At 41.3% G+C, this 24,605-nt stretch overlaps 2 protein-coding genes and 2 non-coding genes across 8 annotated transcripts in view; all 4 read right to left on the bottom strand.

The window, feature by feature from the left end:
• Nucleotides 1–3,639: 3,639 nt before the first annotated feature.
• Nucleotides 3,640–6,874, bottom strand: RPS13 (ribosomal protein S13). Its single transcript, XM_008005561.3, has 6 exons — nucleotides 6,741–6,874; nucleotides 6,552–6,600; nucleotides 6,291–6,369; nucleotides 4,599–4,768; nucleotides 4,261–4,361; nucleotides 3,640–3,717 (listed from the first exon to the last, which is right to left on the bottom strand). The coding sequence occupies exons 1-6, from the start codon at nucleotides 6,761–6,763 to the stop codon at nucleotides 3,684–3,686; spliced, it is 456 nt and encodes a 151-aa protein (XP_008003752.1). The 5' UTR covers nucleotides 6,764–6,874; the 3' UTR covers nucleotides 3,640–3,683.
• On the bottom strand, nucleotides 3,907–3,997 carry LOC119624525 (small nucleolar RNA SNORD14). The gene has a single exon (XR_005240691.1). It is a non-coding gene; the product is annotated as a small nucleolar RNA SNORD14 (small nucleolar RNA).
• On the bottom strand, nucleotides 4,916–5,005 carry LOC119624526 (small nucleolar RNA SNORD14). Its single transcript, XR_005240692.1, has one exon. It is a non-coding gene; the product is annotated as a small nucleolar RNA SNORD14 (small nucleolar RNA).
• Nucleotides 6,875–12,138: 5,264 nt separating the features above from the next.
• Nucleotides 12,139–24,605, bottom strand: part of PIK3C2A (phosphatidylinositol-4-phosphate 3-kinase catalytic subunit type 2 alpha) — a 116,820-nt gene continuing 104,353 nt past the window's right edge. For all 5 annotated transcript variants that reach the window (XM_037999644.2, XM_073017987.1, XM_037999645.2 and 2 more), the window contains 7 exons: nucleotides 21,801–22,008; nucleotides 18,910–19,034; nucleotides 16,794–16,911; nucleotides 16,631–16,703; nucleotides 16,182–16,291; nucleotides 15,969–16,094; nucleotides 12,139–15,446 (listed from right to left, as the gene is read on the bottom strand). In XM_037999644.2, the coding sequence (XP_037855572.2) occupies nucleotides 15,264–15,446; nucleotides 15,969–16,094; nucleotides 16,182–16,291; nucleotides 16,631–16,703; nucleotides 16,794–16,911; nucleotides 18,910–19,034; nucleotides 21,801–22,008 (943 nt within the window). In that variant the 3' untranslated portion in view covers nucleotides 12,139–15,263. The remainder of the gene's footprint in view (nucleotides 15,447–15,968; nucleotides 16,095–16,181; nucleotides 16,292–16,630; nucleotides 16,704–16,793; nucleotides 16,912–18,909; nucleotides 19,035–21,800; nucleotides 22,009–24,605) is intronic.

Here is a 24,605-nt window from a genome sequence, read left to right as displayed (position 1 = left end):
CTAATTATTTCACACCATTTAACTATTATTCATGGTCTCCAAGTCATTTATGTCTGCTATATCTGCAGAGGAGAGATACGATGTAATGGTCTGCTCCTGAGCATCTCATACCAACCCCTGGTTGTAACATCCCATTAGTAACTTGCAATCGGCCATGGTGGGAGTTCCAGAAAGTCTAATGTACAAATAATGAGTTTCGCAAAGAGAACATAGAAAATAGTGGGGAAGAAATTATTAAAAGAATAATTCAAGAAAACTTCCCAGAACTGCAAGATAATTTTCAGACTAAAATAGTTCACTCAGTACCTTGCAAAACATGAAAAAAATAAAAGCCAAGGTATTTTTGCAAATTTCAGAACACCAAGCGCTAATAAGATGATCCTGAAAGCATTGAGTCAAAAAAGAAAAAAGTTACCAAGTTACAAACAAAAGAATGGGAATCAGAATAACATCTGACTTCTTGGCAATAGCATTTGGTTTTTGTTTTTAAAGCTATAAATAAGTGATGCTAAAAATGTTTAAAGAAAATTATTTCCGGCCAGGCACGGTTGCTCCTGCATGTAATCCCTGCACTTTGGGAGGCCGAGGCAGGCAGATCACTTGAGGTCAGGAGGTTGAGGCCAGCCTGGCCAACATGGCGAAACCCCATCTCTACAAAAAGTATAAAAAATTAGCCAGGAGTGATGGTGGGCACCTGTAATCCCAGCTACTGGGAGGCTGAGGCAGGAGAATCACTTGAACCTGGGAGGTGGAGGTTGCAGTGAGCCGAGATTGTGCCATTACACTCCAGCCTGGGCAACAAGAAACTCCATCTCAAAAAAAAAAAAAAAAGGAGTCCAAATATCCGGTGTTTATTAGCAATTCAAGGGGGGATATAGGCAGATGCACATCTAAGTCTGGAGTTCAAGGAGGGTCTGCCCTGGAGGTATGAATTTGAATGTAGTAGCTTTAAAGATGGCATGGAAAACCATAGATTAGATGAAGTTACCAAGAGTTGAGATGAACAGAAAAAAATGAGGTCCAAGGACTGAGCCTTTTGTTAGGGACTGCTAGAGGCAGTGTTTCCCACATCCTCCAAAAGGGTGCAAACCAAGAAAGAGGAAGACAGAAGATAAGGAAGGAGGAATCTAACACTGGAGACAGAATATTCGGATTGATGGTCAACAGGGATCCTAGAACTACAGGTCTCAGGGTAAGCTGTCTAAACTGGCACTAGAGGATGAAGCGTCCTAGGAAGGTATCACCAAGGAAAAACAAAAAGAGTAACCCTGTTTAAATGTACTGAGATTAAACTATGGCTCAAAGTTTGGGGATGAGATAGAAACAGGAACACAGAACTCTAAGCAGATGGAAAAACAAGGTAATAACTAACATATTTTTTGTAGATATATTTACAGAATTATAACTATGGAATCACATCAACACTGTATATAAAAGTCATAGAAATGTAAACATAGAATATTGATTGAGCCATAAATGATTACAGAATTATGAAGATGCCAGGAAAGGGGCATAAAAATGTTATTTAGACCAATTATCCTAGATACACACCCCAAAAATTGAAAACAGGTAGTCAAACAAGTACATGTACACAAATATTCAGAGCAGCACTATTTGAAACAGCCAAAAGGTGGAAACAATCCAAATATCCATCAACTAATAAATGCATAAACTGTGGTACACACACACAGTAAAATACTATTCAGCCACAAAAAGAAATGAAGTACTGACACATGCTATGTTAGTGAGCCTCAAAAACATCATGCTAAGTGAAAGACTGCCAGGCACGAAAAGTCAGATACTGTATGAATCCACTTATATGAAATATCCAGAAAAGGCAAAGTTTAATAATAATAGGATGGGCCGGGCACAGTGGCTCACATGTCAGGAGTTCAAGACCAGCCTGACCAACATGGTGAAACCCCGTTTCTACTAAAAAAAAAAAATACAAAATTAGCCAGGCACGGTAGCTTATGCCTGTAATCCCAGCTACTTGGGAGGCTGAGGCAGCAGAATCACCTGAACGCAGGATGCAGAGGTTGCAGTTGAGACGAGATTGCGCCACTGGACTCCAGCCTGGGCAACAAGAGCGAAACTCCGTCTCAAAAAAAAGAAAAAAAAAAAAGGCTGGGTGCAGTGGCTCATGCCTGTAATCCCAGCACTTTGGGAGGCCAAGGTGGGCGGATCACAAAGTCAGGAGATCAAGACCATCCTAGCTAACACAGTAAAACCCTGTCTCTACTAAACATACAGAAAATTAGCTGGGCACGATGGTGGGTGCCTGTAGTCCCAACTACACAGGAGGCTGAGGCAGGAAAATGGCATTAACCCGGGAGGCGGAGCTTGCAGTAAGCTGAGATCACGCCACTGCACTCCAGCCTGGGCGACACAGGGATACTGTAAGATGGACACCTACCACTTGAAAAGATGATTTTTCAAGGAAGAAAACAGTTGTTGGAGGAAACCTACAAATTCTAGGTGCTCACATGGATAGATGAGGACAAATAATGTGCATATGCTATTTCAACTGGGTCAATAGATGTTACAAAAAAAAGGAAACAAACCATATGGAAACTTTTTTTTTTGAGACGGAGTCTCATTGTCACCCAGGCTGGAGTGCAGTGATGCCATCTCGGCTCACTGCAACTTCCGCCTCCTGGGTTATAGGCGCCTGCCACTATGCCCAGCTTACTTCTGTATTTTTAGTAATGACAGGGTTTCACCATGTTGGCCAGGCTAGTCTTGAACTCCTGACCTCAGGTGATCCACCCACCTCAGCCTCCTAAAGTGCTGAGATTACAGGTGTGAGCCACCAAGTGCAGCCCTTTTTCTGAATTCTGAAAGATCGTGGCTCTGTAAACAAACACCAGCCAGACATGCAGCTTAACCACTTATAAGTCTTATAACTTTGAACCACTCCCTAGGGTTGTCTGAGATTTCGGTCATTCAAGCAGCAATACCCATGTACCCCATTAGGTTAAGAATTAAATTAAAACACAATACCAAAACAAGTAAATCTTACTTTAACCCTCCCAAATATTTTCAAAGGCCAGGAACCCAAGCCCATTTCAAATATTCTTCCTAAACCCCCAACGCTCCAGACGAACTGTGCCTGTTTACTGTCCCCTAGATTCTTTCTTCATCTTTAACCCTCACTGCAAGATCCAATGTCTCTCCATATCAGATTCCCCTCCCTCCAGTGACACTTTTATGTATTAGGTTAGTGCAAAAGTAATTGTGGTTTTTGCATCAAAGTAATGGCAAAAACCGCAATTACTTTTGCCCATATTACTATTTCTGATGCTACCAGTGGTTAACATCTGCCAGGGATCTACCTGTCTTTAACATTAAATGTATCAAAAAAACTTAGAAACATTTTTGCCATGACACCAAAACAAACACAAAGGCATTATTTCCTAGTGTCTTCCAGTTCTCCATATTTAAGGCAACCACCTATGAGGTTATAAGCTGCTAAACTGGTTTAAGGGGCCAATGAAGGGATGTGATGTACACTATCTTACTGCTCCCTGGAATCCTAACATTAGTCACCTAAAACACTTCCCCATCAAACAAGATCAACACATATGAACCACTGATATATATACATTTTTCTTCTAGGAAAATAAACATAAAACATGCTTTTAGTTAAACAATCATTTTATTGCTTGAGTACACAGACAAATTTATGCAACCAGGGCAGAGGCTGTAGATGATTCACTGAAAAAGAAAAAAGGGGAAACAAAGAACATCAGGATTAATACCGGTCCCTCCATATTCGTTAACAGATAATCTCCCCACTAATGGTGCTATTCTCAAACAGTTAATAAATCCAAACTATATAAAGTGCACCAAACTACTGAATACCTGAACCAACGCATTGCGTTGAAGCACAATGAATGAAGATGCTCACTCAGACATCCAAGGAAGAACTGGCCAACAAAAGGAAAAACCTTTCTGGTGGAAACTGCGAATGTCTGGCAATCAATCATCATAGTGAGCAATTCATGCGAAAATTAAGTCAAACTCCTGGGAGTAGAGGTATGAAAGGAAAATTTACCTACTATCTTATTAAAGACAAGCAGCCACACCCATTCGATTATGTACTGCCTGTGGCTGTTTTCCCACTGCCAGGCCAGAGCTCAAAGAGCAGTTAACCAAATAGCCCCCAAGGCTGAACATATTCACTACCAGGACTTTTACTACTGGCTGACTCTTATGCTTGATAACAACAACAACAACAACAAAAGAGTTGATACTTACTATTTCCAATTGGGAGGGAGGACTCGCTTGGTCTTATAATATCGAGCCAAACGGTGAATCCGGCTCTCTATCAGAATCAGACGGAATTTAGCATCCTTATCCTAAAAATAAAATTTGGTGCAATTCAAGAAAACCACCCAAAATGACCGAACATTATCAAACATTAATAAGACAATGTAGAGCTACTACGCACTTTCTCTAATGAAAATCTCTTTGGGTAGAATTTGAACTTCAAAGCAACACTACACTAGTTTGTGTACTAAGCCACCTTGGATAATTCAAACCAGATTCATGTACGAGCAGTCCTATTTAGCACCAGATTTTGTTTATTAGCTTACCTTTCTGTTCCTCTCAAGATGCTTTCGAACAGCAACTGCTTTCTTAATTAAATGGTAGAGATCTTCAGGAAGATCAGGAGCAAGTCCCTTAGACTTAAGAATTCTTAAGATTTTATTGCCTGTCACAAAACGTACTTGTGCAACACCATGTGAATCTCTCAGGATCACACCTGAAAAGGGAATCATGTTTTAACTTTCAACACGAAACACTAAGTGGATGATGTCGAGGCTCAGAAATCAGGGCATAGTTTCCTATCTGTAAGCTGGAGGTATACTTTTATACATCACAGAAACCAACACGGGAATGCACATAAAGCTCACTCAGACATCCAAGGAAGGTTTACCCAAGACTAAGGAAAACCCTTCTGGTGGAAACTGAGAATGCTGGAAAACTATCATCACAGTGAGTTTGCTGGAATACAGATGACCAAAGGAATTGAGATTCCACAGCTAACATTTATTGAGAACTTTGGTCATTCTTCTAAAGACTTTACACGTTATTTCTTTTAAACCTCTAATGAGTTCTGATTACTTACAATCTATGACACATTTTCTTTTGGTGTGTCATACCTCCAATTAGACTACAAGCTCCAGGAGTACAGATATTTTGCATCCCCCTTCCCCCTTTTAAGAGGTGGGATCAGGTGCTGTGGCTCACGCCTGTAATCCCAGCATTTTGGGAGGCCGAGGTGGTGGATCACCTGAGGTCAGGAGTCTGAGACCAGCCTGGCCAACATGGTGAAACCCCGTCTCTACTAAAAAATACAAAAATTAGCCGGGCGGGGTGGTGCTGCCTGTAGTCCCAGCCACTCCGGAGGCAGAGGCAGGAGAACTGCTTGCATGAACCCAGGAGGCAGAGGTTGCAGTGAGCCGAGATCGTGCCACTGCACTCCAGCCTGGGCGACAGAGTGAGAATCCGTCTCAAACAAAAACAAAAACACACAAATTCACCAGGCCTGGTGGCGGGTGCCTGTAATCCCAGCTATGCGGGAGGCTGAGGCAGGAGAATCGCTTGAATCCAGGAGGTGGAGGTTGCAGTGAGCTGAGATCGCGCCACTGCACTCCAGGATGGGGGACAAGAGCAAGCCTCTGTCTCAAAAAAAAAAAAAAAAGGTGGCGACTGTCACCCAGGAGTGCAGTGGCTTCATCATAGCTCACTGCAGCCTAGGACTTCTGGGCTCAAGTGATCCTCCCACCTTTGCACCTGTATCTGGAAATACAGGCACATTGCGGCTGGCTTTTTTGGGCGGGTGAGTAGGAGGCTAGTATATTCTCAGGCCCCAGAACCATGTTCAGCACACAGAAGGTAAACATTTGCTGAATGAAGCCACTTGCACGAAGTCACAGGCAACTGAGATTCAAACCACACCTAACTGTGAAGAACTGTCTCAGGCACTCTGCTTAGCCAATTCCAACTCCTCCACTTGAGAGCTGTGTGATTTGGGGCTGGTTAGTATCCAGCTGCACTGTGCCTCTGGATCCTCAACTGTAAACTGGGGGGAAAGCCACGAAGATTTATTTCAAAGTACTGTGGTCAGAATTAAACGAGATCAGTACATGTAAAGTGCTTACAATGATGCCTGTAGCACAGTGCCGAGATCATAGGTTTTGCGATTTTTAAAATAACTTTACCACCTACTAGATCCTACAAGTCACACGAGGACAGGCGAAAGAGGCTACACAAACACTCACCGATTTGTGAAGGAGTCAGGCCCTTCTTGGCCAGTTTGTAAATCTGCTCCTTCACGTCGTCAGATGTCAACTTCAACCACTGTTATGGAATAGAAAGCAGCCTTAGGATGAGAACCCAGGAATGGCGCCTAAGCACAGCGCCCTCTCCACCCGCAAAACCGCGCTCCTCATACACGCAAGTTCCTCACCCCGGCGTCGCTTCACCCGAGACAAATGCCACCCCCCTCCCCAGATTCTCCCCGGTCCCAGCGCGCTACTTACAGTGGGGACGCTGCGTCGATAGGGCAAAGCCGACTGGGATAGGCCCTTTCTGGGGAAAGAAGCAGTCTCTAAGTGAGGTAGCGGCTCGTGCCTGAGCAGCCCAGAACATCATCCCCTCGGCCCGCTGCCCACACTCCCTCTCTTCCTCCCACACCCGCCCAGCAATCCGGTTCGATGCCCCGAGCTCACCCGGGAGCATGCATGCGACCCATGATGGCGGCGGTCAGGCAGCGAAAGGAGAGCGAGGATGGAAACGCCGCAGGAAGCCACCCAACACGCAGGAAGTGACCTCACACGTCCACGCTTCCTCGCACGCAGGAGGTGGAGCTACGCTGCGCAGTCACCGCCGTCTGTGTTACTACATCTCCCGAAACGCATTTCAGCGTCGCAAGCGATTCGTCAATCGGCCGGGCCTCATCCCGGCATGCATCGGTCTTTGATCAGCCTTGTGGCTAGAGCGGGAATTTGAGGCTGACAGCAGTTTGCGTTGAAATTCCCTACTTCGGACTCCGAGATCATAAAGATTCGAATGCTGCGCTGGGGGTGGGCATGGAGCAGGTAGGGCTAGAAGAATCAGCCATACACAGGTGTTTGCTCATTCACCAGTGCCTGGCTTTGCCCTGGAACTAGATACCTCAGAGTCGGCCCTGCGCCTAATGAAATAACAGATACAATAGCATGTGATGAGGACCACACGGGAAGCCATGGCTGCGGCTACCGCCCAGCCGGCGCTTCCATTTCTCATTTCTAAATCCTACTCTTATCTGTCACGGGAGAGTCACTGACGGTGAAGAAATGGTCTAAGGAGTTGAACCAGGTCCCCTCGGATGCCTGCCGCCCTCCGCACTCGAATTCCCCTGCGCAGGGCTTTGGGGCGCTGGACTCTCCGGGGGAAGGGTTGGGCAGAGGCTTACGGAGCCGTGTTCCCAAGTGAGACAGTTGGTGGGCAGGGAAGAGCCTTGGGAGCAAGATTGCAAAGGCCAAGAGGATGAGGGATAAAATGAGGCATTTGAATTTCCTGGGAAAAAGGAACCGTCAAGGAAATAGCTTTTGAGACGGAGTTTCACTCTTGACTCCCAGGCTGTAGTGCAATGGTGCAATCTCGGCTTGCCATAACCTCCGCCTCCCGGGTTCAAGCGATTCTCCTGTCTCAACCTCCTGAGTAGCTGGGATAACAGGCATGCGCCACCACGCCCAGCTAATTTTGTATTTTTAGTAGAGATGGGTTTTTCCATGTTGGTCAGGCTGGCCTTGAGCTCCTGACCTCAGGTGATCCGCCCGCCTTGGCCTTCCAAAGTGCTGGGATTACAGGCGTGAACCACCGCGCCTGGCCGGAAGAAGCTCTTTTAAGACAGACCTAGCCTGTGCAACATGGCGAAACCCCGTCTCGATAAATACAAAAAATTAGCCGGGCGTGCTGGCTGGTGCCTTTGGTTCCAGCTACGAAGGAGGCTGAGGCTGGAGAATCGGAGCCGTGAAGGAGATTGCGGTGAGCCGAGATAGCACCACGGCGCGCCAACCTGGGCAACAGAGCAACACTCTGTCTAAAAAAAAAAAAAAAAAAAAGGAAAGAAAAAGACTGACTCAGTGCTGGTACACAACCATGCGTTGAAAGAATGGGCAAATGAAGCAGCTTTTAAAAATTTTTGAATGTTTAAATTTTTTTTATAAGCATAGCTCTAGGAAGGAGGGAGGTCAGTGAAATCAAACTGTCGACAAGTTTAAAGTAACTGGCGAGACATTGGGAAACTAGATAGTGAAGCATCCACTTTTAACCTGTCACTATTTGAAATAAAGTTATCAGGGATAGCCGCGCGCGGTGGCTCACGCCTGTAATCCCAGCACTTTGGGAAGCCGAGGCGAGTGGATCCCGAGATCAAGAGATCTAGACCATCCTGGCTAACACGGTGAAACCCAGTCTCTACTAAAAATACAAAAAATTAGCCGGGCGTGGTGGCAGGTGCCTTTAGTCCCAGCTACTCGGGAGGCTGAGGCAGGAGAATGGCGTGAACCCGGGCGGAGCTTGCAGTGAGCTGAGATCCGGCCACCGCACTCCAGCCTGGGCGACAGAGCGAGACTCCGTCTCAAAAAGAAAAAAAAAAAAAAAAAAGTAAACTTATCAGGGATAAAGAGAGAACCCTTTATAACAAAAAGGGGTCAATTCTCCAAGAAAACAACACCCCCCCCCAAAAGAAAAGCCATAATCTATCACTATTTGATTAATAACTTTTCCCAAATCATCAGGAATTTTAGTCAAATTGGGTACCTATTTGGGTAATGTTTTTTTCCTAGCAAAGTTTATCATTAGCCAATATTACGTTTTTAGTTCAGATATGGAATAGGTATCTCAAATTTAATATGACTCCACTTCCCAAACCTTGCCCCTTTGTTTCAGTTAAACATGATCCTGTTTGCTCAAACTTAATACAAACCTAGATGTCTCCATTTTTCTCTGATTTCTCTGTCATCCCTGGAATTTGAGACCAGCTTGGCCAACATAGTGAAACCCCGTCTCTACCAAAAATACAAAAATTAGTCAGGCGTGGTGGCCCATGCCTGTAATCCCAGCTACTTGGGAGGCTGAGGCAGATAATTGCTTGAACCCAGGAGGGTGGAGGGTGCGGTGAGCTGAGATGGCGCCACTGCACTCTAGCCTGGGTGTGACCCACCGCCCCGGGCCTTATGATTCTATTTATATGAAATGTCCAGACGTCCCCCATGCTGGAGTGCATTGATGCGATCTGGCTCACTGCAGCCTCGAATTCTTGGGCTCAAGAAATCCTCCCACCTTGACCTCCCAAAGTACTGGGATTGCAGGTGTGAGCCACTGTGCCCAACCAGTTTTAGCTCTTATATTTAGGTCTTTGATCCATTTGAGTTAATTTTTATATGTGGTGTAAGAGTCCTACACATGCTTTTGCATGTGGTTATCCAGTTGTCCCAGCACCATTTATTGGAAAAATCTTTTCTTTTTTTAAATGGTCAAAGAAACCCACAACTTTTTTCTTTGAATGGTCTTGACAATGTTGTGTGTATCTTCCCTGGATCGTGATTCAAACAAATAAAAAGAACCAAATACTGATTACTGAAATGAAAAAACACAAGAATTGGCTGGGCTCACACCTGTAATACCAACACTTTGGGAACCCAAGGTGGGCAGATTGCTTGAGCCCAGGTATTTGAGAGTTTGAGACCAGCCTGGGCAACATGGTAAAACCCCATTTCTACAAAAAATACAAAAATTAGCCAGGCATGGTGGCATGTGCCTGTAGTCCCAGCTGTTTGAGGCTGAAGTGAGAGGATCATTTGAACCCAGGGAGGTTGAGGCTGCAGTGACCCATGATTACGCCACTGCACTCTAACCTGGGCAACAGATTGAGACCCCTGTCTCAAAAAAAGAAAAAGAAAAATACAACCACCAAAATTAAAAACCTAATGGATAGGTTAAACAGTTGGAAGTAGTGAATTAAAAAATAAGTCAGGGCCGGTCATAGTGGCTCATGCCTGTAATCCCAGCACTTTGGGAGGCTGAGGCGGGTGGATCACAAGGTCAGGAGTTCGAGACCAGCCTGGCCAACATGGTGAAACCCTGTCTCTACTAAAAATACAAAAATTAGCCAGGCATGGTGGTACATGCCTGTAATCCCAGCTACTCGGGAGGCTGAGGCAGATAAATTGCTTGAACCCAGGAGGCGGAGGTTGCAGTGAGTGGAGATTGTGCCACTTCACTCCAGCCTGGGCATCAGAGCAAGACTCTGTCTCAAAAATAAAAATAAATAAATAAATAAATTTATTTTTTAAATAAATAAAAAATAAGTCAAAAAAAATTGAGAATGCAGGGACAAAAAAAAAAAAAAAGAGAGAGAGAGAAGACATGGAAGACGAGTGGAAATATCTATTATACATTATGCATTTAATCAGAGTTCCAAAAGGTGGCAGACAAAACGTTTGAAACGATAATGGCTAGCAAGTATTCAGAAGTGAAGAAAGCTACTGATCTTTTTTTTTTTTTTTTGAGACAGAGTCTTGCTTTGTTGCTCAGGCTGGAGTGCAATGGCGCAGTCTCAGCTCACTGCAACCTTTGCCTCCTGGGTTCAAGCGATTCTCCTGCCTCAGCCCCCCAAGTAGCTGGGAGTACAGGTGCGTGCCACCATACCCAGCTGATTTTTGTATTTTTAGTAGAGATGGGGGTTCAGTATGTTGGCCAGTCTGGTCTTGAACTCCTGACTTTGCGATCTGCCTGCCTCAGCCTCCCAAAGTGCTGGGATTACAGGCGTGAATCACTGCGCCTGGCTTTTTTTTGTTGTTGTTGGAGACGGAGTCTTATTCTGTCGCCCAGGCTAGAATGCAGTGGCATGATCTCGGCTCCCTGCCACCTCTGCTTCCCAGGTTCAAACAATTCTCCAGCCTCAGCTTTCTGAGTAGCTGGGATTACAGGCAGGCGCCTGTTATTTTTTAATTTTTTAGTAGAGATGGGGGTTTCACCATATTGGCCAGGCTGGTCTGGAACTCCTGGCCTCGTGATCCGCCCGCCTCGGCCTCCCAAAGTGCTGCGATTATAGCGGTGAGCCACTGCGCCCAGCCCTGATCCACAGTTTTAAGAATCTTAAATAGGATAAATTCAAAGATACCCATACCTAGGAACATCTTAGTTAATACAGATGGAACAAGGTTAGCCTGAAGGTAGTAACTGTTGAAGCTGTGTGATGGATTCACTCACGGAGTTCATTAGGCTGTTATCTAATTTTGTAAATGATTAAAGATTTGCATAATGAAGTTTTTCAAAAGAGTAAGGATGAAATAAAGATCCTTTTTTTCTGACAGAAACTGTCACCCCCAAAGCTGGCTGTAATTGAGTTATTGCTCTTCATTGGTCTCTGGGCCCTTTCACATGTCATCTTAGGGTCAGAAAACCACAGCTTCACACTTATCATTACAGAATGAAGGTACTGCTGCAGGACTACTTAATATCTTAAGTAAAGTACCAAAGGCCAGGGACTATATACTCACAGAAGCATTTCCCTTCTGAGAAACAGTGATGGGACTGTAGCAAAGTGGTCGCAATCCAGACCTTCAAAGAGTAACACTCAGGCAGGGTGCGGTGGCTCCCGCCTGTAATCCTAGCAGTTTGGGAGGCCGAGGTGGGTGGATCACTTGAGGTCAGGAATTCGAGACCAGCCTGGAAAACATGGCAAAACCCCATCTCTACTAAAAATACAAAAATTACTCGGGCTTGGTTGCACATGTCTGTAGTTCCAGCTACTCAGGAGACTGAGGCAGGAGAATTGCTTTGACCCAGGAGATGGAGGGTGCAGTGAGCTGAGATGTTGCCACTGCACTCCAGGCATGGGAGACAGAGTGAGACTCTCAAAAAAAAAAAAAAAAAAAAGAAGAGTAACAGAGGTCAGAATCTCTATTTGAACATTTTTAGGGGCAACTGACAGGTTAGTTCTGAAATTGAGGATTATTAAACCTAATAAACTCCTGGGTGAGATGGAAAGAACATCAAGATTGAGCTCATAGCAAAGTCTGGAACCAAAAATGTTAGTATATACTGTCAACAAGGAAAGAAATGAGAGCAGAGTTCTTTTATTCCAGAAATATTTTAATACAATCGTAGTACAGTTATGAAGTCACATTCAATCCACTGAATATATTCAGGGTATTAATAAAAATATTATACATCTTTATTCACTACCTTAATATAATTAAAGTATTTGGTTCTTATAGATGAGACTAATTACCATATTCATTCATATATGCACTGCTAGTCAAACAACATGGCAATAAATTTATAGATTATGATAGTGGGGGTTCAGTCCTTTTCGATCTGAAGTCTAAGTTTCAAAAGTGAATGTTTTCTTTTTTAAATGCCACAATATTTGAATTCTAGAAATAGGCAACTAATTTAAGGCAAGATACTGAAACTTTTATACAACTTTAATTTGAAAAAAGAAATCAAAGATCATACATGCCTTAACATTTAGATACCTATAGATTCATATAAAGGCAGTAATAAAAATATCAGTGCAAGTTCTACATTGGGTTCCTCAGTAGAGAAAATAATAGGTTCTTTGAGTGAACCATTATCTTCAAATCCCAAAACACTGGCAAGAAGAAATAATTCTTCTGATGCATGACAACATGCAGCATAATTATTTTTAGTCAGTAAAGGTGAGTATAAAATATTGTGATTATACGTAAAAATTAGTGTCTTGGTCAGTTTGTTAAACTTTTGTTTTTCAGATTTACTTTAATGTCAGCTTTTAAAAAATGCTTAAAAATCCAACTAATTTAAAATTGATTGATAGTAGTAATGCAAAGAGGCTCCCCTCTTTTTTTATTTTTTGGTATGGGCTGAAGATTAGCATTTCATAAAGAAATAAACTATATGTAAAATGTATGTGTGTTTGAATGAGTAAAGAAGGCACAAAATGAGTTAAATTAAGAGAAAACATTACCACTTATTCTGAACTCTTAACTGTACAGTATTATATATACTTTTAGATATGAATCCAGATTTCTTATAATGGAAGTGACAGGACATTTTTTAGCTCTATTATTTGTGCTAAAAGACACTGTCACAATAGACTGCAAAAAGGCAGTACATGTTGAGTCTAATTAACGATGACCTCTACCAAGACAGTTTTTGTTTGTTTTTAAATTACAGTGTCTAAGTGATAACTGGTGGAATGGAATTAAGTCTCAAAAGCTTAAGTGAAAATTACTAGCACATTTGCATTTGCAAAGGTACTTACACACTTTGAGGAAATGTTAATGATCTGTGGAAAAAGCAAATGGCGGTGCTTTGATCTGCATTTTAATTAACTTATTAAATAGACAACACATTTTAACATAAAAAAAAAAACATTCGTATACCACACTCATGGGTTTAACTACATATGGACCATTAGTGTTAGGCACCAAAAATTTCAAGTTTTTCCCCCACCCCGTCCCACTGATATATTATCAACTTTTCTATTTCTTCCCTGTAGGTATCATCATTTACATTAAACATTTGTGCAGTTCATAAAAATTCTGTTCTGGGCAACTGAATTGGCGATTGTCCTTTTTCTCTTGGTATTCTTTATTGCATATTTTGTCAGTTTTCTCACAGCAACCTGACTGGTACAATTTCTATTACCATTTTTAAAGTATCTGAATTTCTACTCTAACCATGAGAGTTATTATTATATATATGTATATATCCAAATTAACAAAATTGTGTCTGAAATTAGTAACTAATAAAAATAAATCTTACTCTTTTTTCTTTTTTTTTTAAGACGGAGTTTCGCTCTTGTCACCCAGGCAGTGACTGAGTTCAAGCGATTCTCCTGCCTTAGCCCTCCGAGTAGCTGGGATTACAGTTGCCTGCCACCACCCACGCCTGGCTAATTTTTGTGTGGAGATGGGGTTTTGCCATGTTGGCCAGGCTGGTCTGAAACTCATGACCTCAGGTGATCCGCCCACCTTGGCCTCCCAAAATGTTGGGATTACAGGCATGAGCCACCGCGCCCGGCCGAATCTTATTCTTACTGGTTACTGTAGAATAATTTCAATCCTGTCCCTTATGATTCTGAATCCTATTATATAAAGGAAAATAACTTTTCACATGAATGTAAAATGTTTACACATGTAAGAAAGACAGTTTACAAGACAAACTGGTCTACATAGACAAAGTTCAATCTGGACCCTAGAATTCTTGTCATGGGCCTCTTGTGAAGAGTCTGCCCTACTCAGGAATGGGCACATGGGTTAACAATTTTCACTTATTTACTGAGGGAGTGGAGTATAGATGTAGGGAGGTGAAATTACCACTCCTGGGAATAAATGTAGGATTTTAATGGAATGATGGAATTTATTGTACAATCACATTGGTGAGTCTTATTCAGGTATTCGGCAACAAAAACGTAAATGGCTTAACCATTTAAATAACTAATTCATACATCAGAAGTAAAGGATATTTTGTGGGAAAAACATTAGTACATGTACATAATTTCTTGTCTTTAGTAAGCGGAAAGTGAGTGAAACCTATGTACTAATTATTTATCAAACCAGGAAAAAAATCAGAAATGAAGTGCCAGGGAAGCATATAAAGTTAAGGCACCATTATTTACAACATCAGTGATTGGCACTTATTCTGAAAAGGGCTTTAAAGACATGAATAAAAAGCAGTATTATGTTTTTCCCTACTTCTATAAACTACTTAGTAGTTCTTAACATAGCTATCTATTATTTGTGCTTTGTTTTTCAGCTCCATGAATAGCAGCTGGATTTTATGGTAACATCCTGCATTTTTCCTTTACTTTGGTGTTTGTGAACATTACACAGTGGTAAAGGCTATAAAAGGTGCATAACAGGAAAACACATATGCTCTGTCTCCTTATAGAAAACAATGCAAAATAGGTGGTTGAACTGACACAGTACTGTCTCAAAGTCTTTTTCAGGGATTAGTATATATTAAGTTTAGGGTTTGTAGCATTCTGTATAATGACTTTAAAACAGCAATGGCTTCCAAAAATTCAAAAAGGTTAGTTATGTGACTGTTGGTCCAACAGATGTGTTGAAATGCAGCAAGTATATTTAATAAGTTCTGTCCAAGTATAAAAATACTGTACAAAATTAACAAGTGTGTGTGTGTCTGTGTGTGTGTGCATGTATGCATGCACGTTTATAACTGCTCTTGCTTCCAAAGCTCAGACATTCACTAGTTTACAAGTATGTTGCTGCAGTCAGCTGATACCATTTAACCGTCTCTTTGCTCAAGTTGAAATCTTTCAAAGGCAGGGTTACTCCACCCAAGAAAAAATTTTCCCGCAGAGATTCTGCACTGAGTACACTTAGTTGAAGTTCTCGCTGTCTTAGGGTTTCTTTGCTATAGCCACTGTATACAAGCTACAACAAAGGAAAAAAGAAACAGTAAATCACAAATTAAAGTTTGTTTGGTTTCTTGGAACATTTCAAGTGAAAACATGTGACAATATTAGCCAAAGAGTGACCATAATTTTGTAGAGATGGAATTTCATCATGTTGCCCAGGCTGGTCTCAAACTCCTGAGCTCAAGTGATGCACCCACCTCGGCCTCCCAAACTGCTAGAATTACAGGCAGGAGCCACTACGCCTGGCCTTAAAATGTTTTAAAATTTAAAATCTCAAAACAATGGACACAGAGAGGGGAACAACACACACTGGGGCCTGTTGGGGGATGGGATGGGGGAAGGAAAGCATTAGGAAAAATAGCTAATGCATGCTGGGCTTAGTACCTAGGTGATGGGTTGACAGGTGTGCAAACCACGATGGTACATTTAACTATGCAACAAACTTGCATATCCTGCTCATGTACCTCAGAACTTAAAAATTAAAATAAAAAAAAAAATCAATAAACCAAAGTAACTTCTAGAAATGATTTTAACTTACCATTTCATTGAATGTCGGATTCCTTGTTTTTCGTGAAATTTTGGTTTTACGTTTGGATGTTTTGTGGTTATCTGGAAGTAGGTATGTTTTGACATATGGATTTGGGTCAGCTCCATCTTCAGTAACCTAAAAAGAAAAGCAGTCCCTTAATAGTAATGCTTCCTACCAAGGTAAGGGTTTCCTCTATAACCATCATTCTTTGTAATCACTCACAAGATCTTTGATGTGCATCACCATGATGAAAAGAGTACCATTTCGGTAAGAGATGGATAATTTCACAGCTCCTCCTATTTGGCCTGGAGTAGGACTGAAGGAACCTGCATCTGAAAATACAAATATTTTCATCTTTATTTATTTGTTGTAGTGGTTCAAGCTGCAATAAAAGGATTTTACTGTATTTTCAAGACTGTCACATGTGGGGCGGACAGAAGGGAGGGGAAAAAGGAGTAAACAACCTGGTAGGTCATTGATTTATACTTCTTTAGTAATCACATCTATTAGGAAAGTTATATTTATTCAGAAATAGACTGGCTTAGAAAGAATACCCTCCTCCCATTCTCAGACTACAGCTAGTAAGCCTGCTGTCATTCTACCACATTCATTGAGCAGTTACAGACTTGCAGATCATGAGTTACCAATAAAGAGAAAAAAAATAATCTCACCTGCAGACCTAGCTATTCCTTCAGCTTTCTCATCGCGAAGTAAAGGGTGGAAGAAAGTACAAACAAGATCACACTAAGAATAAAGAGAAAACAATTCATTAGTTTAAATATTATGTAACACAAAAGGTATAAGATGTTATTACTTCTCATTTAGTAAGGTTACCTCTGCTACATCCGTTGAAGCATTCATCAAACTCTGTAAGTAACTGTTTAACTCAATTTTCCTTTTGGCTGCTACATCTTTTATGTGTGTTCTTCCTAGAACCATCCTATTAGGAAAGCTACAAAAGAACAACAAAAACAGGTGGGATTTGAATAAGTACAATATTTCTTTAGAAATACACTTTTTTTATATATACTTAAAGACAAAGTAGTCTTAATCCATTACAAAGTAATATTTTGTGGCCGGGCGTGGTGGCTCATGGTGTTTGCGAGGCCAAGGCAGGTGGATCACTTGAGGTCAGGAGTGTAAAACCAGGTTGGCCAACATGATGAAACCCTATCTGTACTAAAAATACAAAAATTAGCATGCTGATGCCTATAATCAGATGCCAATAATCCCAGCTACTCGGGAGTCTGAGGCAGAAGAATCACTTGAACCTGGGAAGTGGAAGTTGCAGTGAGCCGAGATTGCTTACACTCCAGCCTGGGTGACAGAGCAAGACTCCATCTCAAAATAAAATAAAATAAGTAATTTTTTGTGATTTCTCTTCAAAGTATTGGAGATGACATAGTTTAGTTACCCATTATCCTTTGATGAGCATTGGTTGAAAAGGTATGTGTTGATTTCCTATACTTATTATTAGCTTGGTGCAAAAGTAACTGTGGTTTTTGACATTAAAAGTAATGGCAAAAAACGCAATTACTTTTGCACCTATCTAATACTTATTTTCTACTATTTCTTCTCAAGTTTAATCACTCCAATATTTTATCCAGATCTGATCCCTAAAAAAAAAAAAATCACTATTCAATCAGCCATAACTATTATATATACACCAGTAAAATCCACAAATAATAACGTAAGGCCTAAGTAAGGTGCTGAAAGGATAATCTTAATTCCACTTATTTTGGTAGCAGTGGAAAAATGAAACTGTACATGGAAACAAACTCTAATACCCACTTCACCTCCTCCTTACTTTTGAAATCTAGTCTGAAGAAAATATGAACAACTCGACACAGGAAATCTACTGGTCATTGAGCTACATTAAAACTGAAGACTCCCAAAGCGTATCTGATACAAAACTAAGATTTTGATTGACAGTCTTGATGGTGTTTGCTTCAGTTATTTATTTTTTTTGATACGGAGTCTCACTCTGTTGCCCAGGCTGGAGTGCAGTGGCAAGATCTCAGCTCACTGCAAGCTCCACCTCCTGGGTTCACGTCATTCTCCTGCCTCAGTCTCCTGAGTAGCTGGCATTACAGGCGCCTGCCACCACGCCCGGCTAATTTTTTGTATTTTTTAGGAGAGACGGTGTTCATCATGTTAGCCAGAATGGTCTTGATCTCCTGACCTCGTGATCTGCCCACCTCGGCCTCCCAAAATGCTGGGATTACAGGCTTGAGCCACTGCACACGGCCATGCTTCAGTTTTTTTTTATCAGAGGAGCTCAGTATGGCCCATGATAGATTATTTCTGCACTGATTTAGCATATGACTTTTTTTTTTCTTTTTTTTGAGACAGGGTCTCACTCTGTCGCCCAGGCTGTAGTGCAGTGATGTGATCTTGGCTCACTGCAACCTCAACATCTTGGTATCTATCAATCCTCTCACTTCAGCCTCCCGAGTAGCTGGGACTTCAGACATGTGCCACCAGCCCAGCTAATTTTTGTGTTTTTTATAGAGATGGGGTTTCGCCATGGTGCCCAGGCCAGTCTCGAACTCCTGGACTCAAGCTATCTCCCCACCTCTAACTCCCAAAGTGCTGGGATTATAAGTGTGTGAGCCACTATGCGTGGCCGCATGAGACTTTTTTCAAAACCAAGATACCAAATTACTATCTTGTGTTGCTTACTATGGTAGAGACAGCAAAGTTAAAGCTCAACAAAAGTTAGAAGTCTAGAAAATCTCATATTTTAACATCCTGATCATTTATTCATTCAACAAAAACTTACAGTTCCTTGTTTATGTCTACTTTTGTATTAGGTCCTTGTGATACAAAGGAAAATAAGCCACACATGGCTGATAATATCTTACTAAGTGTTAACACAAAGCTTTCCACCTACATTTGATAACAAGTTGTTTCCTACAAAAAGGATTAATGTACAAGGATGGATACATACCCTGGTAACTTCCAAAGTGGAAAAATAATACTGAGCTTATTGTGAAGTTCCTGAAATTCGTCAAATGTTCGGAAGACAAATGATGGTTCAATCTGCCCTTCCCTCAAAATTCGGACTACATAAATCTGAAAAGAAATCACACCATAAACACATAAAATTTATATTTAAAACCTTTCTAGGCCGGGCACGGTGGCTCATGCCTGTAATCCCAGTGCTTTGGGAGGCCAAGGTGGGTGGATCAGCTGAGGTCAGGAGTTTGAGACCAGCCTGGCCAACATAGTAAAAGCACGCATGTCTCTACTAAAAATACAAAAATTAGCTGGGCATGGTGGTGCGTGCCTGTAATCCCAGCTACTTGGGAGGCTGAGGCACGCAAATCGCTTGAACCTAGGAGGCAGAGGTTGCAGTGAACCGAGATGGCACCACTGTGCTCTAGCCTGAGCAACAGAGCGAGACTCCGTGTCAAAAAAACAAAAAAAAAAACTTCTTTCCTATATTGATCTTAGCTAAAAGACCAAGAAGCAATAAAACCTCCTTTCCTGACAGAAGAGAAATTTATAGCTTAATTTTTCTATGTAGTTCAAGTACTTTTATCTTGGTAATATATATGTCAACAATAGGAAAAAGCAAATACAAGTAATTGTATTTATAGCACATCTAACTACATTTTAAGAGTGATCATAACCATCCTAAGATATATAAACTAGAACTTAGAAGTGTAAGCTAGGCACAGTTGCTCATGCCTATAATCCTAGCACTTTGAGGGGCCAAGGTGAGAGGATCACTTCAGCCCTGGAGTTAGAGACCAGCCTGTGCAACATAGTAAGGTTCTGTTTCTATAAAAAAATATAAAAAGTAGCCAGCTGTGGTGGCACATGCCTGTAGCCCCAGCTACTTGTATAGCTAACATGGGAGGATCAACTCAGCCCAGGTGTCAAGGCTACAGTGAGCCAAGCCAGCCAAATGAGCCAAGATTGCATCACTGCACTCCAGCAAGGGTAACGGATCGAGACCGTTTCTCAAAAAGTAAAAATAAAAATAGTCCAGGTGGCCAGGCGCAGTGGTTCATGCCTGTAATCCCAGCACTCTGGGAGGCCGAGGCGGGTGGATCATGAGGTCAGGAGATTGAGACCATCCTGGCTAACACGGTGAAACCCCGTTTCTACTAAAAAAAAAAAAAAAAAAAAAAAGTTAGTCGGGGCTTGGTGACGGGCGCCTGTAGTCCCAGCTACTTGGGAGGCTGAGGCAGGAGAATAGCGTGAACCCGGGAGGCAGAGCTTGCAGTCAGCTGAGATTGCACCTCTGCACTCACGCCTGGGCGACAGAGTGAGACTCCGTTGCAAAAATAAATAAATAAATAAATAATAAATAAATAAATAAAATAGTCCAGGCATGGTGGCTCACGCCTGTAATCCCAGAACTTTGGGAGGCTGAAATGGGCCAGAAATTCACCTGGCCATGTGCCTGGGCAACATGGCGAAACCCCACCTCTACTAAAAATACAAAAATTAGCTGGGCATGCTGGCGCATGCCTGTAGTCCCAGCTAGCTACTCAGGAGCTGAGGCATGAGAATTGCTTGAACCTGGGAGGCACAGGTTTCAGGAGCCGAGATCGTGCCATTGCACGCCAGCCTGGGCAACAGAGTGAGACTCTGTCTCAAAATAAAATAAAATATAAATAAATAAATAGTTTTTAAAAAAGGCAAAAGGTTTACGGGGGGGGAGCGGTGGTGAAGGAAAACTTATTTTGCTGGCTATTTAAACTTTTTTTTTTTGATACAGCGTCTTGCTCTGTTACCCAGGCTGGAGTACAATGGCATAATATTGGCTCACTGCAACCTCTGCCTCCCGGGTTCAAGTGATTCTCCTGCCTCAGCCTCCCAAGTAGCTGGGACTACAGGCATATGCCACCACACCCAGCTAATTTTCATATTTTTAGTAGAGATGGAGTCTCACCATGTTGGCCAGGCTGCTCTCGAACTCCTGACCTAAGGTATTCACCTGCCTCGGGCTCCTAAAGTGCTGGGATTATAGGCGTGAGCCATTGCACCCGGACTTTTATAAAGTTACAATACTTTAAAGAATATAATACTGGTGCCAAGTAGGATCTATCTATAGAAGGCCAGAAACAAATTTGGAGATACATATATATAAACTTAAAGGTAGTAGTATATATTGGGGAGAGAATGGATTATGCAATAAAATGGTGTTAACTTAATAAACATACAAAAAGATACTAAAATTTATTAACAGAATAGATAAAAATTAAAACAGTAAAATAGCTTTTTAAAGATTATCAATTTGCCAAAAATTTTAAAACTAGCAGTTCTGGAAAGTATTATCTAACAAAAAAGTTAGCACAAGGGTGAAAAGTAACAACAAAAAAGATAACGCTTATAGTCTCGAAGGGGAAAAAGCACGCTGAAGTTCCTGTTTCTGTTCAAAGACAACGTGTGCGTGTGTTTTGTATCAGAGACTGGCATAGGAACTTTGACTTTTTACTTTGTATACTTCTGTATTGATTGAATTTGTACAACAAGCACACTTTACCTTTGAAATGTAAAAAAAACTGAAGAATGAACAAAAAAACCAAATAAATAAAAATTTAAAAATTGAAGAATGAGAAAAAGCAGAATTGCATCATTCTTATAGCCTTGTCTCTAAAAGACAGAATATCACTCCATCCTTATTGTTTGAAGTAAATATAGCAAGAATTAAATACAAAAAAGTTAGGGATGCTTCAAGTACATTTACTTATTTATGGACCATTCATGGAAGAAAGCAGCATGAATAGAACAAATGCTTGGAACTTTAGCAGAGTCAGCAAAGGAAGTAGAAAGGACAACAATAACACATGCATGATTGTTTATAAATATTGAAATCAAACTTACATAATGTTTATCTGGGTTGTATTTCTTATGATATGTGAAAACAGAGACTTCCTTGATTCGACCATCTTGTCTAAAGGAGTATGTTTTAGGTGAAAATGAAAGGATGGGCTCATCATTAGAAGGAAGACCAGAAAAACGAAGCTGAGCAAGGTTATGAATGAAGAAGTTAAACTTTGTGGCAATGCTTCCCAAACTTGATTCAATAAGCCTACAAAGTAATCAGAAAATTTGTTAACAGTAAATGAGAACACATGGTAAATTCTTTCAACATAATAAATGACAAAAACCACTTTCATTCCTTTAAAAATATTAAGCAGACTGTCACTTTGCCAAGGATTTCCTTTGTTCCATAGGCCAAAGATTTGTTAAAATACATCTCACCCCAATAAAATAATTTAGCCCAAGCAAGAATTCATGCTTGGTTTTCTTGAACCCTGTAGGATCCCCAAGACTAATTAAAGAGCTATTATTGATAGATGACGATTGGTATAATGCTAAAAATATGTCTTTATTAATTTATTCCCTTTTAATAAAGGAGAAAGACGACAAATAGGTGGGAAAGAAAGTAATCCAAGGGCCGGGAACGGTGGCTCACGCCTATAATCCCAGCACTTTGGGAGGCCGAGGGGAGCGGATCACTTGAGGTCAGAAGTTCGCGACCAGCCTGGCCAACATGGCAAAACCCTGTCTCTACTAAAAATAGAAAAATTAGCCAGGTGTGGTGGTGCGCGCCTATAATCCCAGCTACTCGAGAGGCTGAGGCAGGAGAATTGCTTGAACCCAAGAGGCAAGAGGTTGCAGTGGGCTGAGATTGCACCACTGTACTCCAGACTGGGTGGTGGAATGAGATTGTCTCCAAAAAAAAAAAAAACCCACAAAAACAAAGTAATCCAAATTTTAAAAATCCTTTCCTATCGAACAGTAGAATTGTAGAATTCCATGTCAGACTCCTTCAGGTAATCATATTTTCATTCAGTTGGAAAAAGAAGTTTTGACAGGATGGAGAGTTTGGAAAGTAGGTCTGGAAAGAACATTTTAGGCAAGCAAAGGAAACAAGTCTCAAAAACAAGGTTAAGGAAGCTAAAAAGAAGAAGGATATTCAAAAAGAGAAGTGAGAGAATCTCAAACACAGGCTTTTACCCCACTATGGACTGAATGTTTGTGTTCCCTCAAATTCATATATTGAAGCCCCAACCAACACTGCAACTGTATTTAGAGATAGGGCCTTTATGGAAGTAATTAAGGTTAAATGAGGTCATAAACAGTAGAGCCCTAATCCAATAGGAGTGTCCCTCTAAGAAAAGATGAGAGAGCTAGCTCTCCCTACCATGTGAGGACACATTGCGAAGGTGGCCATCTGCAATCTGGCAAGGAAGCCCTCAACAGTAATGTAATCAGCTGGCACCTTGATTTTGGACCTCCTAGACTCCGGAACTGTGAGAAAATAAATATCTGTTGTTTAAGCCACCAGTCTATAGTATTTTGTTATGGAAGTCTGAGCAGGCAGGCGAATACACGCCTGCTTTGTAGTTTTGCCCAGGGGAGCCAATGAATCTCTTTTAAAAAACAAAGCAAAAGAAAACCCATCAATACCTAAATTGTCAGGATTAGTTTAGAAGGCTATACAAAAATCAGCTTCCTTCAATTCATTTCAGCCCAGACTCTTGAGACTAGGGAAGTCCAGTCAGTGTTTTATACCTCTTCTCCACTGAGAGGAAGAAGGCAAGAGAAAAAGGAGAGAAAAGAACATGAGCTCAGGTACCCCTCCTTGCTAAGGTATTGTGATGATGTGGCAGCAGTAGTCAGTAACCAGCCTGATCACCAGACCTTTAGAACATATTTGTCAAGAAGATCTGTTTTTTTTTTTGTTTTTTTTTTTTTTTTTTGAGACAGAGTTTCGCTTTTGTTGCCCAGGCTAGAGTGCAATGGCGCAATCTCGACTCACCACAACCTCCATCTCCCAGGTTCATGCGATTCTCCTGCCTCAGTCTCCTGAGTAGCTGGGATTACAGGCATGCAACACTATGCCCAGCTAATTTTGTATTTTTAGTACAGACTAGATTTCTCCATGTTGGTCAGGATGGTCCTGAACTCCCAACCTCAGGTGATCAGCCCGCTTAGACCTCCCAAAGTGCTGGGATTACAGGCATGAGCCACTGCGCCTGGCCGGAAGATCTGTTTTTAAAGCAATAACAAATTCAAATACCAGTCATTGGTATATGTGTTTCAAGTACTATGCCATATAATAGTTTACTTGGAGCAGTGACCAGGGTTTGCTGGATTAAAAACACCAAAGGTCTCCATGGAAATTGTTAAGACAAAATCCTGAAAAATAGATTAGTACAGATAACATTTTAGAAAGAGACTTTAATTAGCTGGGCTTAGTGGTATGTGCCTGTAGTCCCAGGTATTCAGGAGGCTGAGGCAGGAGAATTGCTTGAACCCAGGAAGCAGAGGTTGCAGTGAACTGAGATTGCGCCACTGCACTCTAGCCTGGATGAAACAGCAAGACTCAGTCTCAAAATAAAAAATTAAAAAAGATGGCATATGGCACTGTAGAAAAATGTTTTTATCATTGAAATTACATATTAAATAAACCTTGAGATATTTTGAGACAAATAAGTATATTTTTAAAAATATTATTGCAAATCCTTTGCATTTATTAGCAAATAAACTTTTGACAGCCTACTATGTGCAATTACTGTGAATCAGAATTTGTTCCTATAAATCATAATTTTGATAAATAGCATTTGTTTAAACTAAGGTAAAGCAAATCAAAGCAAAATTTTATGTTCCTTCTGCAAT

This window comes from Chlorocebus sabaeus, chromosome 1, assembly GCF_047675955.1.
Source record: "Chlorocebus sabaeus isolate Y175 chromosome 1, mChlSab1.0.hap1, whole genome shotgun sequence".
Lineage (NCBI taxonomy): Eukaryota > Metazoa > Chordata > Mammalia > Primates > Cercopithecidae > Chlorocebus > Chlorocebus sabaeus.
Note: the sequence above shows the minus strand (reverse complement) of the source record. Positions and strands in the feature narration are given on the sequence as shown.